The 16,960-nt window shown below is 39.0% G+C and overlaps 1 protein-coding gene across 1 annotated transcript in view; it reads right to left on the reverse strand.

The window, feature by feature from the left end:
• Nucleotides 1-16,960, reverse strand: part of ASXL3 (ASXL transcriptional regulator 3) — a 187,866-nt gene that overhangs the window by 80,685 nt on the left and 90,221 nt on the right. The window contains exons 8-10 of the mRNA XM_061130910.1: nucleotides 16,533-16,654; nucleotides 4,383-4,500; nucleotides 3,302-3,421 (exon numbers count right to left, since the gene is read on the reverse strand). Coding sequence (XP_060986893.1) covers nucleotides 3,302-3,421; nucleotides 4,383-4,500; nucleotides 16,533-16,654 — 360 coding nt within the window. The remainder of the gene's footprint in view (nucleotides 1-3,301; nucleotides 3,422-4,382; nucleotides 4,501-16,532; nucleotides 16,655-16,960) is intronic.

Here is a 16,960-nt window from a genome sequence, read left to right on the forward strand (position 1 = left end):
ATGAGGATCAAACTCTAGATTTAACAATCTGAAGTCTAATTTGGACTGGATTTAATTTCAGAATTACCAGCTGAAGGTAGAATAGACTTAGAGCATTTATTTTCATTCAGAATGATTTCAACAGGCTAGGACTTATATAGCTAGCTCCCCATAGAGAAGACAAAGAAGGTTAAAGTTACATTTCTAAAACTGTGTGAATTAGATGTCTTAACTGGTAGGAGAAGCAGAGGACTCTCAGGCTGGCTGGCTAAGGAGCTGGGAGGGCTCATCTGGTTTTGCATTCACCCCGTGTCGGTTCAACAAAGAAAGACATTCCCCAAGAAGCACAGGGTCATTCTTACTCAACTACATAAAAGTAACTACCCTACCTTGCAGAAAACTACAGGATGCCTCACTCATCAAGACAAATACACTTGCCATCCTGTAACTTATAAATAACTCGCTGAAAATGTATTCAACACCTACTAAATGAGAGAGAGATAATGGGTGCAAAAAGTACTACAAAGATAGATGGGAAGTCACTGTTTCTAAGGAAGTAAAGACTTAATGCCAAAGACTGGGGAGCAAAATGTACATATATATATGTAGTAATAAAACCATCCTGATTCTAAAATGTTGTACAGCACACAGAATCTTTTACTCTAAAAGGCATCTAAAAGATCCCTAAGGTCACAGAACATCAGAAACATCACTTCCTAAAAGAGGCATGGGATACTATCTGGAGATGGTTACAGTTAAGGCCATTTTACTTTCCTTTGACATGTTTTCACTTCTCATTTTGTAGTGCTGGGCATACACTGGAGGCTTAATCAGTACTGCCGACTTCATTTGCACAAAAGAAGCCACTATCCTCAGCTGGTTGCTGGGTCAGTCAGTCAGTCAGAGTTCCTTCCTAGTAATCAACTTCAGGTAACTTTGGACAGATTTTTACATTAAATGACTTGTTTTAAATCCCACCTTCTTCCTCTGTCTGATTTTACAGGATCAGCCAGCAAATCCGTCAGTTGCTAGCTCTCCCTGTATGTGTAACTAGTGTCCCTACATTTTAATGCCCATGGCAGGCTCACCACACCGTGGATGCTATGTTGCTTTTCATTGGTGCCCACAGGTCTAGGGAGACTAGACATTCAGAACATATCCCCAGATAACAGTTTAAATGTTGGGAGCCAGCCGGCCCCTGGCTTGTATCTTTAGCCATGTCATTTATGGACAACCTCCTTCACCCTCTGGCCCTCAGTTTATTCAGGTGCAAAATAAAAATCATCCTACTGTACATAATTGAAGTAAATGAGATAACATGGCAAAGTATCTAGTTGTTGTTCAGTCACTAACTCATGTCCAAGTCTTCTGCGGCCCCATGGAATGTAGCCTGCCAGGCTCCTCTGTCCCTGGGATTTTCCAGGCGAGGATACTGGAGTGGGTTGCCATTTCCTTCTCCAGAGGATCTTCCCCACCCAGGGATCGAACCCAGGTCTCCTGCATTGGCAGGCGAATTCTCTACCACTGAGCCACCAGGGAAGCCCCTCAGTACCTAAACCACTGCATTAAATACAGGGAGTGGGTAAGATTTTACTTTTCCATTCCTTCCTTAAAGTAGCTTCATTATTTCTAGTACTTTGTAGTCCAACAAAAAGCAGGTTAAAAAGAACATGGTGGTCTCCTTTATCACCTTTTAAATTTGCTAGCAAATGAGCCAAAATACCTTTACTGTTTTTTGTTTACGTATAAGATGTTTAGTGGTATGCAGGATTCCTAGGTTATGACAATTAAAACAAGAGATCCTGACTGAAGACTTGAGCATCTGACAGGATCCTGATATGAGTAGTACAAGCCTTGCTGACCTCCCACCCCTGAAGGCAGCTAAGTAAAGAAATGAAGAGGTCCTTGTGCCTTGAATTTTCTTAAACTCATAATATGGTGTTGACTTTCCTGAGTTTGGTAGCACACAGATTTAACAGATGCTCACTGACTTTTTAATTACTTAAGGTATCATAACACGATGTTTTGGGGGACTTGTTTCTTTTTTAGGATATTCTTTACGTATCACTCTCCCATTACACTTTTCAACTTCAGAAGCTACTTAAAATACTTTAGGAAACTCAAAGATTAGGGGGCAAATGTCAATATATATGTAGGTATGGTTATACACTAACTTATACATGGGGCCAGACAATAACTACAAAATGATTTAGCCTTGGAAACAATGAAAAAGATAATTATGCTATATTTAAAGAATTTGAAGTAAAAATAAATTCTGTTTTCCCAAAGATCTCTGATATAAGGCTATCTAAACCCTATTATAAAGACTTTACTGAAAACATGTTCCCAGAATTAACAAAATCGTGGTATAGAGTTGGCAATCAATAAACCTTTACTCAATCAATAAATACATGGGTTAAAATCTTGCTTGAATTTTATAAACAAATAAACTCTGCAAATAAGAATTACCCTAAGTTGCCAAGAAAGTAAGTGGCAGAACCAGTAATAATGTTCAGGTCAATAAATTTGTACTTTCTACCAACCATTTTACAAAATGTTACAATGATCATTACCCTTACTCAGAGATAAAATAACTGAGAGAAATGAAGCCATTAGGTCCAGACATCCAACAGGGCAGGTTTGGTCTAGAATTTTAATGTTCAGCCTAGAATATGTATATTTTCCTCTTTTTCAATTTTCATGTTTCTTTTCCCTCTAATGCTGCTGTTGATTTCCTGATGAAAAGTTATCAGGAAGGAAGTCTTCAGAAGAAAACTGGGGCTGACTTGCAGGATCCAATATGTATGTCTCCCACACTTCTCAGCAATTGTACACTGTTTTTCAGACAAGCACTACTGAATATTTCAAGCAGCATAAGATGAAAAGCAAGGCAGAGTAGTTTTACTGCAGCGTATCCCAACAGTGTACTCTTTAGTTCCATGAACACTTTATAAAAGTTGCATTTCCCCCCTTCACCCCAGTACAGTGTATTCCAATAATGTGAAACCCAGTAGCAGGAACAAAACACTGCACATTAGACTGAATCATGACTTGGCAGATAATTGCCTGAATGCGTATATCGTTTTCAATCCCTTATCTTTAGCCTCTGCTCCGTCCAACAATATCATTCACAAATTTAGCAACAAGCTTAAAATCATTCCATTGTAATATGCTGCCTTATTTAGCAGCTTTTTTTGGTTTAGATAAATTGGGAAGATTTAAAATTTTCCTTGTTTAACTATTAAAAGAAAGTTCCTATTATTTCATTCAACAAGATTTAAATCTCTAAAATGAGAAATGTTATAGTCAACTGAACACTCACCTAAACCAGACTTTTTTAATCGCTTTAAGTGCTGACTTGTTTGTTTTCCAGTGGGAGATTTTTGCCCATGTTTCATTTCTTTATCTGAACTGTCTGCTTCACCATTTTTAGATTCAGATCCTAAAAGAGGAAATAGTTATTATGTCATTATCTTCCTCTTGCTGTCCTTGAAAAGAAAAATCTCAAATTGTTTTACCAACCATAGATATAATCTCCTTTTCTAAGAGTTAATACACTGCCTTTGGCCACAATCTGATTCCTCTACTGGATATAAAGAGAAAAGTCCAATAAATCAATCAAACAGAACAAAAAGCAAGAACAGATGGCCTAATAGTGGAGTCAAAAACACATTCACTGATCTGATAGCTTTTAAAAGAAACACTCAGATCTTTTGTGAAAATATATGAATACACTTCAACAATACTATGCCACTTGGAGACGATGCAAGGCCAAGACAGAAAGATGAAGGATGAAGGAAGGGAGAGATCATGCCTTTATGAATAACTACGCTGAAGCAGGAAGAGAAAACGCAAACATCAATCTATAATAAATAGAATGGTACATAGCTGAAAAAGTGACAGAAGGTAAATTAGAAGAAAAGGTCAGGGCTGCACTGAGGTGAGAAGAATGCTGCCAGAACACAAAAACTAATAAACGATTCTTAGATTTTGCAGCAGAGGATGGCAAAACAAATTCACACTCACAGAAGAACGGCTTTTGATGGCATTACATATCAGCATGTGGTCCAGCATTCAAGTTCAGCATCCACACAAAAGCCAAAGCAAAAGAAACCCAGCTAGTGGTACCACACATTTCCTTACATCTACTGACATTCGCAAATGGAGTCCTGTGATGATGAGCAAGACGTGCTTTTGCTTTTTTTTTTTAAGAGCAAAATGCCCTGTTAGGTTTGAATCACGGAAAGAGTTAAAGGCATAAGAAAAAAAAAAAAAATTAAATGAAACCTCAAGTGGAAATAGTATTCAGTTTCAGAGAAAATTCATGACATCTCTCTCTCTCTCAGTGAGGAACTCTCCTCCGGGAAGTAACTGGCCAAGCACAGAATATTTTAGCTCTTTACCTGAAGGCGAATCGGACTGCTCATCAGACACCTTTAATGGTGTCAGAACCACACGAGGGACAGTCTTGTTTACCATCATTGAGACTCCATTTCTTCTCTTCTGCTGCTGCCTCAAAGCCTACAAAAACATGATAATAAAACAGAACAGAAACATATAGTCAAAATGATTTCTCATAACTGAATTAAATGATCCACTTGTCTATCACTAGATAGAACCTTTCAGACTTAAAATTCCACAGAGTCACTCATTTGTCAAGACTCTTCAGCGTCACCTTCCTGTCATTTTTCCCTCAAAAGCATAAAATCGGGCTTTGGCCGAGGGCAGAGACCCTGAGACCGTTTTCGGGAGAATTCTGAAAACCAAACAGCATGTGGAGGTTTGTGGCACCCGAGCAGTGGCTTGAGAGCCCATGGAATTGGAAACCATGACTCCCAAAGAAAAGAAATGTAAAATACATGTTTCGCAACCAGGATAAAAATATATGTGTCTGCACTTCTCTCGCAGGTGCGTCCTCTCCAGTGGGCTGCTCAGTCAATCAAGTTAACACCGAGTGTCATCAGTATGTGTGGCAGGTAAGGACTCCAGTATTGATGCACTCACTCAGCCGTGGGGAGCGCTGCACAAAATCACTGAACATGGCAGGAATCATTTATTTCTGTGAAGGGAATCAGTCCTAATCTTGGAAACCTTGCAGCACTTGGCTCCTGTCTGCTTGACTTTGGGCATTAACCTTCAGAACACGAACATGACGGTGTTCTGGCAAATCCAGGAGGGGAAGGGGTGGGGGGGGATTGATACGAGAATAAATTGCTCCAAATGGGAGTGCTTTGTGTTTCATAAATGAATCAGCCGTGGTGATGATAATGTAATAAAAAGACATTGAAAAGTTTTGAAATACAGCTTATCTAGCTGATCGTTTTACGCAGAAAATTACCCGTAATAAAAAGGGGCTTAAGCATACACAATTGAAGAGACATTAAATTCATGGTTCCAGGAATGCTAAAACTCCTCAGAAGGGTACAAGGCTGACCACAGACAGTCTCCAACCTTTTTATTCCTGGTTTCTGTGTAATTTCTACCAATTTTATAACATTTCAGTTACTTGATTAATGTTCTTTGACCAATAATTGTCCCTGTCTCCTGAAATGCTGTATTGACTCTATATCCCCCGGCTGACAGAAACCACACTAGTTTATGTGCAAGGTGTTTTACCTGAATGTCCAACTTGTTGACCATAAAATTTAGCAATCAAATAATTACAGGTGTGTAACACTAAATATCACTTAAATGAGAGAGAGCATATTCAGATGAGAGTTAAAACCAGATGGGGAAGTGAATAGCTTAGGAAATCTCTTATAAATGATACTGTTGCTAACAATAATAGAAGACATTTTCCCTTCAATTCTTACATTTAATGAGTTTATAAAGTACCAGCCACTTGGGGAGGGGCGGGGGGTGGGGCATGGGGGACAGAAGATACAAAGACGATAAAGATGCCATCCTCCTCATGAGAGTTCATGTGCTATATAAAATATTTACAACACTTACTCTTTCATTAAGGTGTGTACATAATTGCATACATTTCTCTAGCCCTGTGTAAGAACTCCAAGTACTTTATAGACATTAACCTACAATCCAACATAAAACAATATAAGGCAAGGCAGTACCTTAAATTATAATTAAGCCCACCTTTGCCCACCATGTAAGGTAAGACTTCCCAAAGCAATTAAAACCTATATAAAGAGTGATCATTTTTTTAGGAGTCTACATAGATTTCAAATTTTTCCCTTGGCAATCCTAAAAGCTATTTTAAAAATATTCTTTTAATGGCACGGTGGGGCAGTGTATTTTGGAAAATGTTGATTAAAGAAAAAAGAGATGATACAATCAGAGGCTTAGAAGCCAGAACCACAAAGTCAAAGGTGACATGTCTTTTTATAGTGTTTGTGGTAAATTATTACTAAAATAACAAAAATTTTGCCCTCAAGTCTTAGAGCTAAGACTCTATTATAGAAAAATTAGCAGTTGGACAGAAATAAACCAAGATATCAATAATATGAAAAGAAAACCCCGAACTGCCATATGACCCAGCAATCCCACTTCTGGGCATACACACTGAGGAAACCAGATCTGAAAGAGACACGTGCGCCCCAATGTTCATCGCAGCACTGTTTATAATAGCCAGGACATGGAAGCAACCTAGATGCCCATCAGCAGATGAATGGATAAGGAAGCTGTGGTACATATACACCATGGAATATTACTCAGCCATTAAAAAGAATTCATTTGAACCAGTCCTAATGAGATGGATGAAACTGGAGCCCCTTATACAGAGTGAAGTAAGCCAGAAAGATAAAGAACATTACAGCATACTAACACATATATATGGAATTTAGACAGATGGTAACGATAACCCTATATGCAAAACAGAAAAAGAGACACAGAAGTACAGAACAGACTTTTGAACTCTGTGGGAGAAGGTGAGGGTGGGATATTTCAAAAGAACAGCATGTATACTATCTATGGTGAAACAGATCACCAGCCCAGGTTGGATGCATGAGACAAGTGCTCGGGCCTGGTGCACTGGGAAGACCCAGAGGAATCGGGTGGAGAAGGAGGTGGGAGGGGGGATGGGGATGGGGAATACATGTAAATCCATGGCTGATCCATGTCAATGTATGACAAAAACCACTACAATATTGTAAAGTAATTAGCCTCCAACTAATAAAAATAAATGGAAAAAAAATAAATTTAAAAAAAAAAAAGAAAAGAAAAGAAAAACCCATGGCTATTTTGAATTTTAAATAGTCAAGCTGGAGCCAAGGTAGGGATAAGGAATGTTAGTCAATATCGAGCCCATTTCAATGGTCTCAATGATTTTTTCTGAATATATATTTCCTACTCAGAAATTTGAACATTATTTCTTGGTACAGCATGTTCTAAAATACTGAAATGCAACACTGCATGCTTGTAGGTGATGAAAACTTTGTCGATCTTTCTTTTTTTTTTTTGCCTGTACTGTGTGGCAATGCAGAATCTTCTTACTGCCTGCCTACCAGGGGTACAACCCGCACCCCATGCAGTAGAAGCATGGAGTCCTAACCACTGGATGCCAGGGAAGTCCCAATATGCCTACCATTGAAATGACTTTTGCTCTTTAGTTCTTCTATGTGTTTGCTAAAGTCTCTTTAGTAAGTGATGATGGGAAAATGGGACAGCTGCATGTAAAAAATGAAATTAGAACACTCCCTAATACCATACACAAAAGTAAACTCAAATGGATTAAAGACCTAAACCTAAGGTCAGATACTATAAAACTCTTAGAGGAAAATATATGCAGAACTCTTTTTTGACACACCTCCTAGATTAATGAAAATAAAAACAAAAATAAACAAATGGGACCTAATTAAACTTAAAAGCTTTTGTGAAGCAAAGGAAACCATAGAAAAAATGAAAAGACAACCCTCAGACTGGGGGAAAATACTTGCAAACGAAGTAACTGACAAAAGATTAATCTCTAAAATATAGAAACAGCTCATGTAGTTCAATATCAAAAAACCAAACAACCCAACGAAAAAAATGGGTGCAAGTCCTAAATAGACATTTTTCCAGAGAAGACATTCAGATGGCCAATAAGTGTGTGAAAAGTTGTTCCACATCACTAATTATTAGAGAAATGCAAATCAAAACTACAGTGAGGTACTACCTCACATCAGTTAGAATAGCCATCATCAAAAAAATCTACAAACAGTAAATGCTGGAGAGATGTGAAGAAAAGAGAACCCTTTCACACTGTTGGTAGGAATGTAAGGCGGTGTACAGTCACTGTGGAGAACAGTACAGAGGTTCCTCAAAAAGCTAAAAACAGAACCACTGTATGATCCAACGATCCCACTCCTGGGTATCCCTGACGAAAACCAGAAAAAGACACATGCATCCCGACGTCTACTGCAGCACTGTTTACAACAGCCAGGACACGCAAGCAGCAACTGTCAATCAGCAGAGGAATGGATAAAGAAGGCGTGGTACATACATACAATGGAATATTGTGTGCATGCTCAGTCACTTAATCATGTTTGACTCTTTGCAACCCCGTGGACTATAGCCCATCAGGCTCCTCTGTCCATGAAATTTTCCAGGCAAGTATACTGGAGTGGGTTACCATTCCCACTCCAGGGGATTTTCCCAACCCAGAGATGGAACCTGCGTCTCCTGCATTAGCAGACAGATTCTTTACTACAGATTCTTTACTACCTGGGAAGCCCAAAATGGACTATTACCCAGTCATAAAAGTGAACGAAACAGTGCCATTTGCAGAGACATGGATAGACCTGGAGTCTGTCGTATAAAGTCAGAAAGAGAAAAAAACAAACATTGTATAACACTTTATCTGTGGAATCCAGGAAAAATGACACAGATGAACTTACTTGCAAAGCAGAAATAGAGACACAGATGGAGAGAACAAACTTATGGATACCAAGGGGAGAAAGAGAGATGGGATGAATTGGGAGTTTGGGATTGACATATGTACACTATTGATACTATGTATTAAAATAGATATTTAATGAGGACCTACTGCATAGCACAAGGAACTCTACTCATTGTTCCATGGTACCTAAATGGATAGTAAATTGTAAAAACAGGAGATATATGTATACATGTAACTGATTTTCTTTGCTGTATAGCAGAAACACAACACCATAAAGCAACAATACTCCAGTAAAAATCAATAAAAAAAAAACACTGTTCTAAGTGTATTAAAAATATACACTTTGTTTGCCTTACCTCTGAAAAACAGGCATTATTTCCTATTCCGACTAACATTTCTAGGGTCAAATAAGCAAAAACTGGAAAGCCTTTGTTTACTATGATGCTAGTATCTAGCAGCTGAACTCAGGAGTATCGGGATTCAAGTATCAGAGAGGGCATCTTGATTACGTTTACTAGATCCATAGCCATTTTAGGGTGAGTCATTTTAGGATACCCTGCAGATTCCAATTCATTTTCTGGAAAGCAGGACTTATTTGGCTGTGGACACTGGGAATACCCTCCAAGCAGATCAGAATATGGATAGAGGAGAAAAAAACAATGCTGACTTAAATGAGATGTCTGGGATAGTTTGGGATGACTCTCAACGGTAGAACTCCAGCATTTGTTATGTGCATGAGGTGGGCAGTAAAGTGATTTGGAGTCCCCCACGGCAGGGCATACCTTCTGCAAATAGAAGCTAGCTGCTCAAGGTTTGTTTGGTTTGGTTATATAACTATATTTCTGCAACTACGTGCACATCGGCCCCTCGTCACATGCTGCACGTCTCCTGACATTCCCCCGAAAAACATGCAATGCTTTCTGGACCATGCTGGCTAGGCTAAGATGATGACAAGGGGTAGACTGCGGACTGCAAAAGCACATACCCACTGGAAGGGGAGTAATGACTCAAGAGAAGAAACGCAACTGGACTTTTTGGTGAGGTTTCCTGTTTTAAACAATGTGCCTGACAAAGAGGATTCTGAGCCAAATTCAGCTGAGGGGCACCACTTTTTGATACTTACTAGACATCATTCCCAGGGTTTCTCAACCTCCCCGAATAAATGAGTCTGACCCATTGCCTGAATTATTCGAATTCCCCTCCTCTACTGGGCTGACTTACAGCAGAACAGGGGCTGCAGAGCTGTCTTAATGCCTGTGAGGTATGAGGCTGCAGAGTCAGAGAAAGACTTAACTCATGAGCTGAGTAATGCTGGGCAAATTACTTGGGTAAATGCCCCTGCAAGACAGAGACAACAGTGTTGGTAAGATATCTTAAATAGGAACACCACAGAGCTATGGTTTAATAGGCTTTTGGGGGATGGTCGATGGCCACCTGGCTTCCTCTCAGTGAGTCCTCTGAGGCTATGTCTAGCACCCCCTTCACAACAGGATACTCGTGTACCCCATTATCCTTAACTTTATCCATTTATCCTTAGCATCATCCATTATCCTTTTAGCTTCAGCTAAAATTCCAAGAGAACAAGAAAACTGCCTATTTTACACTAGAAATACAATAGAAGAGAAATGAAATTTACTTCGTAATTGTCTAAGCTTGGGTATCCCAACCTGGAAATATACATCCACGTAATAGATCAAGAAAATATGATTAGGAAGGTCACTTTCAATGGTCATGGAAGATCTGCTCTGCACAAGGATACCCTGAGAAGGGAGATTATTTTGTTGTGACAACATGAGGATTGGATGGCTATTTCTATTCCATACCATAAGTTTTACTTAGCTAGTGGTGGCCCTGTTGATCAATCTATAACACGGTTTTAATTTGTCACTGATATTATACAAAAAGTCTCACTGTCTCAGTCTAGATTCATTTTAAGAGGAAGATGTCAATGAGGTGCCTCTAACTACTCAACTCTTAGGTATATGTTGGTATGCTAATGGAATTATCTCATTGAACAACTTTAAATCCTAATTTAAAGTCTAGAAAGAAGCAATATTGAAACTAAACAAAAAAGCAGATGGCACGTGTAAATACAGTCCACTACAAAAGCTGCCCATACATGTAATGTCCTCATGTCCAAACTACACAGGGTACATTGAACTTGCCAAGTTTAGTATTTCCAGGTATCATTCAACATGAAAGAAACTTACAGGCTTACACTTGGAAATAGACTTACTTATTAAAGGAAACCAACATAACAGAGCAAAACCAGTCTAGGAAAGTAAAGTTCATATCACACATCAATTACAATTCTGGCTTTAAGTGAAAAGAGAGAAATCAAAAGATGCTGAGTGAGTATTCTTTCCTCTTGAGATGTATTACAATATTCTCTTGTAAAAAGAGACAGAAAATCTTTAGATAAACATTTTATTTTAAAAGAAAAAAGCTTGGGAAAACTCTAAAAGTATGGAACAATTCTCATTTCCACCTCAATGAAAAATAAAGTAAAATCTAAAGTCAGAGGCTTTTATGTTAACTTGGGATTTACATAAAGAAGTAATACCTTCTTTTGTTTTCACAGAGAAAGAAGAGCAACAGTGGAATTTAAGAATGCACTGGATGCGGTAAGCCCTTCCCTGAAAAATCTGAAAACAGCACATGCTGCGAATGCTGAAATAATGAGAAATACACACATATGAAACAGCTGGCTGTGTCAGGCACCACCAACGGGCATTGTTGCTGGTACGCTAAATGTCAACACCCACGTTCAGAAACTGCTATCGGGCAACACAACCTTTGGAATTTCACAGTATTGGTCAAACATATAAAGTGGAAGCAAAATACCAAGAATATGTCTACTTTGTGATACAAAGAGGGAAAAGGATCTGCAACTTTATGAATAAATTCTACCATCCTAAATAAATAATGAAGAAGGTCAAAGAAACCAACAGGAACAAGATGGAAAGGTTCTGTTGTCCATCATGTTACCTCCCCTCGTAACACAGCTCATCTTTTTTTAATCTTGCCTTTGATTCTGCTGTTTAGAAACGTCCAAAATTTAATCTTCCTTAATTATGCTTCCTTGAAATTCAAAATATAATCATTTCACACTTTTTAGGATCATTACAGCTAAAATATCAAGGCAGAAAGAAGACAGGGAACAAGGTAATCATCAGCAATCTGCTATTCTCCAGAGGCTTCTCATTATTATTTTGAAGATGCTATTCAGAAAAATAACTACTGAAATAACAACACATTATTCATGCAGTTAAACTCCACATATGATATGAACTAATGTTCCGATGATTAGAAAGTTAAAGGGACCCAAACATTAGGAGCAATGAAAATACCCTACATCAACAGACAAGGGGCATTCTAGCTTTCACAATGTCCAGCCTATAATTACACTGCAATCAAGAGAAGTGCACAGTTAAGCACCCACTCACGGCGGCAACATGCTTTGGGTGGGGGTGGGGGCTTCAGAGCTGGTGAATTTTATCTGGCTTGTTTGGCATGAGCTTTGTTTTAGAAGAAGCAATTAAAAATTTTTTTATTTATTATTGACCATGCTGGGTGTCTTCATTGCTGCGTGGGCTTTTCTCTAGATGCAGTGGCTTCCCTTGTTGCCGAGGACGAGTTTACAGCTCTCGGGCTTCAGAGGTTGTGGCTCGTGGACTCCAGAGCACAGGCTCAGTAGCTGTGGCGCATGGGCTTCATTATTCTGTGGCATGTGGGATCTTAGACCGGAGAGCGAACCCATGTCTCCTGCATTGGCAGGTGGATTCTTTACCGCTGAGCCACGAGGGAAGCCTGAGGTTTGTTTTAAATTATTTTTCTTCACTATGTGCTGTGCTGTGCTTAGTCGCTCAGTCATGTCTGACTCTTTGCGACTCCAAGGACTGTAGCCCGCCAGGCTACTCTGTCCATGGGGATTCTCCTGGCAAGAGTACTGGAGTGGATTGCCATGCCCTCCTCCAGGAGACCTTCCCAACCCAGGAACTGAACCGGGGTCTCCTATGTATCAGGCAGATTCTTCACCAGCTAAGCTACCAGGAAAGCCATTTCTTCACTATACTTACGTGTAAAAAGCTAACTGATTTTTTTTCACCTTCTTTTTCTAAGAATCTACACTGTGCAATATAGAGCTGAAATACAAAAGCCCTACTGACTCAAAATATACTCCTAGTAAAATGATAAAAGCTACTATATTTAAGTATCTACCTTTAATATGTGCTGATACTGAACACAAGCAGTCTTTGTTAGGAAATAATATTCTTCTTTGAAAAAAATTATCTTATTTTGGCTGTGCTGTGCGGCATGAGGGATCTTAGTTCCTAGACCAGGAACTGAATGCATGCCTCCTGCATTGGGAGATGGAGTCTTAACCACTGGACTGTCAGAGAAGCCCAGAAATAATATTCTTAATGACTATGCTTTCCTTACATTATACAAATACTCGGCAATGCAGGTTTCCTTGGATAATGTCAAAAATCCATGTATCCTATTACACTCCTGTTGTTGTTGTTTTTGGTTGCTAAGTTGTGTCTGACTCTTTTGCGACCCCATGGATTGTCTACCAGGCTCCTCTGCCCATGGGATTCTCCAGGCAATGATACTGGAGTGGGTTGCCATGTTCTTCTCCAGGGGATCTTCCTGACCCAGGGATTGAACCCACATCTACTGTACTGCAGAGGAATTCTTTACCACTGATGCACCTAGGAAGCATATTCTAAAAGGAACTAACAGTTGAGAGGGCAGAATCTGAAACTGTGATTCTGGGTTCAAATGTCATCTTCAAGATGTACTCACTGGACAATCTTGGGTAAGTTTTCAAGTTCCTCTGGGCTATAGCTTCCTCATTTGAAACATATTTTAAAGGATTACTTTAAAAGATTTGTGTGAGGATTAAATGGCATAGTGCCTGTTAAATGCAGAGCATAAAAATAAATGACAAGCTAATATAATTATTATTAGGGTTATTCGGCTGGCCCTAGGTTCTTAAGATTATGATTCATGCTGTAAGATTATGTTTTATGTGTATACACAAAACATATTCACAACCACAGAACACATACATATAAATATATAACAGTATATACACTTACAAAGAATTCTACATGGTCATGGCCATTCGACTATCAAAAAGAAAGCTGCAAATCTGCTGAGGCTGCTGCAATTCAAAATGCCGCATGTTCAGTCAATTTTTGAAATGCTGCCTTAAGAAACTCAGCAATTACAAGGAATCTGGCAAAATTCTACAAGAACAGTTTTTCTTCTAAATGTATTTTCAATACAAATTTGATTATTAATCAAACATTAGCATATCTGCTATATATTGTGCCACACTGTCCAGGTGACTAATTTGTTACCTGGTTATAGGCTCAAAGGTTAAAGCGTCTGGCTGCAACGTGGGACATCCGGGTTTGATCCCTGGGTCGGGAAGATTCCCCTGGAGAAGGAAATGGCAACCCACTCCAGTATTCTTGCCTGGAGAATCCCATGGACGGAGGAGCCTGGTGGGCTACAGTCCACAGGGTCGCAAAGACTCGGACACGACTGAGCGACTTAACTTTCACTTTAACTTAACTTTATAAAACAGGAAGTTTTAAGACATTAACAAATAGCTCTCTCAGGACATTAAGCAGCTTACAGGGCTGGCTTCTTAAAGTAAGGTTTAGATGCTAATCAAGCAAGTGGTACTTCCCATGGACACATGATCTACAAAAAAATGAAACAAATAAATAAAAAATATCCAGGAACTCAAAACTGTGTCATGTTTTAGTAATTGTTAAAAAAAGTTCAAAGGATATGAAACAAACATGAAGAAAGTTAAAAATAATGTGACATGACAATAAAGAGATGTGAATGAATAGCTTTCCATTCACACGGAGGATGAATTCACAGTGTACACAGTTTCTAAATCATTGTTCTTCAGAAGTATGAGTTCCGTTTATGTTTGCATCTACGCTTCTTAAACGCTCAAGTTAGCAGTACCCAGTTTGCATCTTTTGTTCCATCCTGGTTCATATCTTAGTACCTGCATCCAGTTTCCCGCTTGAATCAGCCTTTTCCCCAGGCTTCCCTACCATCATCCCTACTTTATTTCATCAGGGAAAAAGGGATCTCCACACTGAATTTAATTTTGTTCTCTGGCATCTAAAACATTTCACAAGAGCAAGGACACAAATGGCGAGCTCAGTATTTGACCTCTGTAGGATGAAACACTGTTACTACCTTAAATATGATACCAGTGAAGGGAGATACTGTGATTTCAGTAGCTAATACAGAATTAAAAAGTAACAGAATGCAGTATAAAAATGTTGTTTCTTTCTTAAAGTTTCCTAGTTTGAAATAGAGGAGTAGGTGGAGACATTCTAACTTCAAGAGATTGGATGTGAATATTAAGTAGCTTTATAGGCTTGTGAGACTTTAAAAATGTTTCTAACTTTATTTAAAAACATGGCCTCTTTTTCCTTCTTATAAATCTATCCTTTAGAATGACACCTCTATTAGTAGACTTGGTAAGGGTCAGCAAGGGGTGAGGTGGAGGTGGCTGTCACAAAATGATGAAAATAAAAAATGAGCAAAGTAGTTAAACAAAGGAAAACCATGAATTCAGGGCTAAATATTGAGCTCTGCATTTATGTGAGCTCTGCATTTACTGACATTAGTAGTAATTTAATCATGCACTCTGCCCACAGCATCTCTTTCTTTTCTTTTGGACACATGCAGCATTTCTGGGGTGGCGGCTGTAAGCTAACATTTACTGAGTGATTATTATGGGCTACACATTCACTTTAGCACCTCCTTTCAGCTTATCACCTCGCGTAATTCTTGGATCATTCCCAGGTGAAGGGTACCTTTATTTTCTACATCTTCTAGAGGAGGAGTTTAAGATTCAGAGAAGAAATGTGGCTCACCCAGCGTCACACAGTGAGTAGCAAGGGTTGAAACCAGGTTATGCCTGAGGGGTAAAGAATGCAATTGCAATGGAGAAAACCCAGGTTCAATCCCTGGGTCAGGAAAATTCCCTAGAGAAGGGAATGGCTACCCACTCCAGTATTCTTGCCAGGAGAATTCCATGGCCAGAGGAGCCTGGTAGGCTACAGTCCATGGGGTTGCAAAGAGTTGGATACGACTGAGCACTTTCTTTCTTTCTCGAGTCCACTGTTATAACCACACTTTTCACCACCATCTCTGGACAAGGACACACAGGTCAAGACTGCTTATGTAATGTGGGGATGATACTATTCACCACCAAACACACTGATGGATGGTCAAGATACAGGGAAACCACAACTGCTATTTTTCTTATTTATAACAATGCATTTCGGTAACAAGAAAGAAATTACATTTCTTTTTGACGTCAACTATCAGATAAACATGAGACCATAAGTAGAGACAGTATTTTCAAAATATGTGTATGAACAAGCAATATATTTGCTCTAAATCACACACACACACACACACACACACACTCTTAAGTTCTGTATGTTTCCAAACACACTTTCCCTCTTCTATTTTACATCAAAGTTCTCAGCCAAGCCTCTCGTAGTCTGCAGCATAAAGTCAGCGTACTGGATATTAGGGGGTGGCTGAATCTAAGGCATCTCTGCTGCTTTCGGATTACTACATTCTTATTTATTTTGCTTTTTATGCATAACCTTCTATCTTAAGTAGGCAGAACTGAGAGACAAAGAAGAAATGCCAGCGACCTTACCTGTTTGAGAGCCTTTTTGGTGTGTTGCTGAAAGGAAGACACTAACTTGCTCTGCACTGCTGTGTTAGGAAGGCTTGAATCTCGGGTGGAAGACGCCTCATCGGTTACCTGCTTCGCACACACTAGACACAGAGAGATAATGATATTACTAATTTGAATTCCTTTTTTTATATCCACTGTAATTAACTCACTTGGAGCTTTTCTCCAATTGAAAATGGATACCTAAAATAAGGCAAAATAGCACAGTATAAAGATGAGTATCTCAATCTGAAAGAACGGATCATTTAATAACTCTGTGGCCACAGTTACACTGAACCTCTCTAAGCCTCAGTTTCTTTACCCACTAATTGATGATAATTTCAATGTTCTGGGCTACTGTACAGACATAAAAAAGAGCACGGTATCTGTCTCAAGAGGTGGGAGTCAGT

This window comes from Dama dama, chromosome 27, assembly GCF_033118175.1.
Source record: "Dama dama isolate Ldn47 chromosome 27, ASM3311817v1, whole genome shotgun sequence".
Classification (NCBI taxonomy): Eukaryota; Metazoa; Chordata; class Mammalia; order Artiodactyla; family Cervidae; genus Dama; species Dama dama.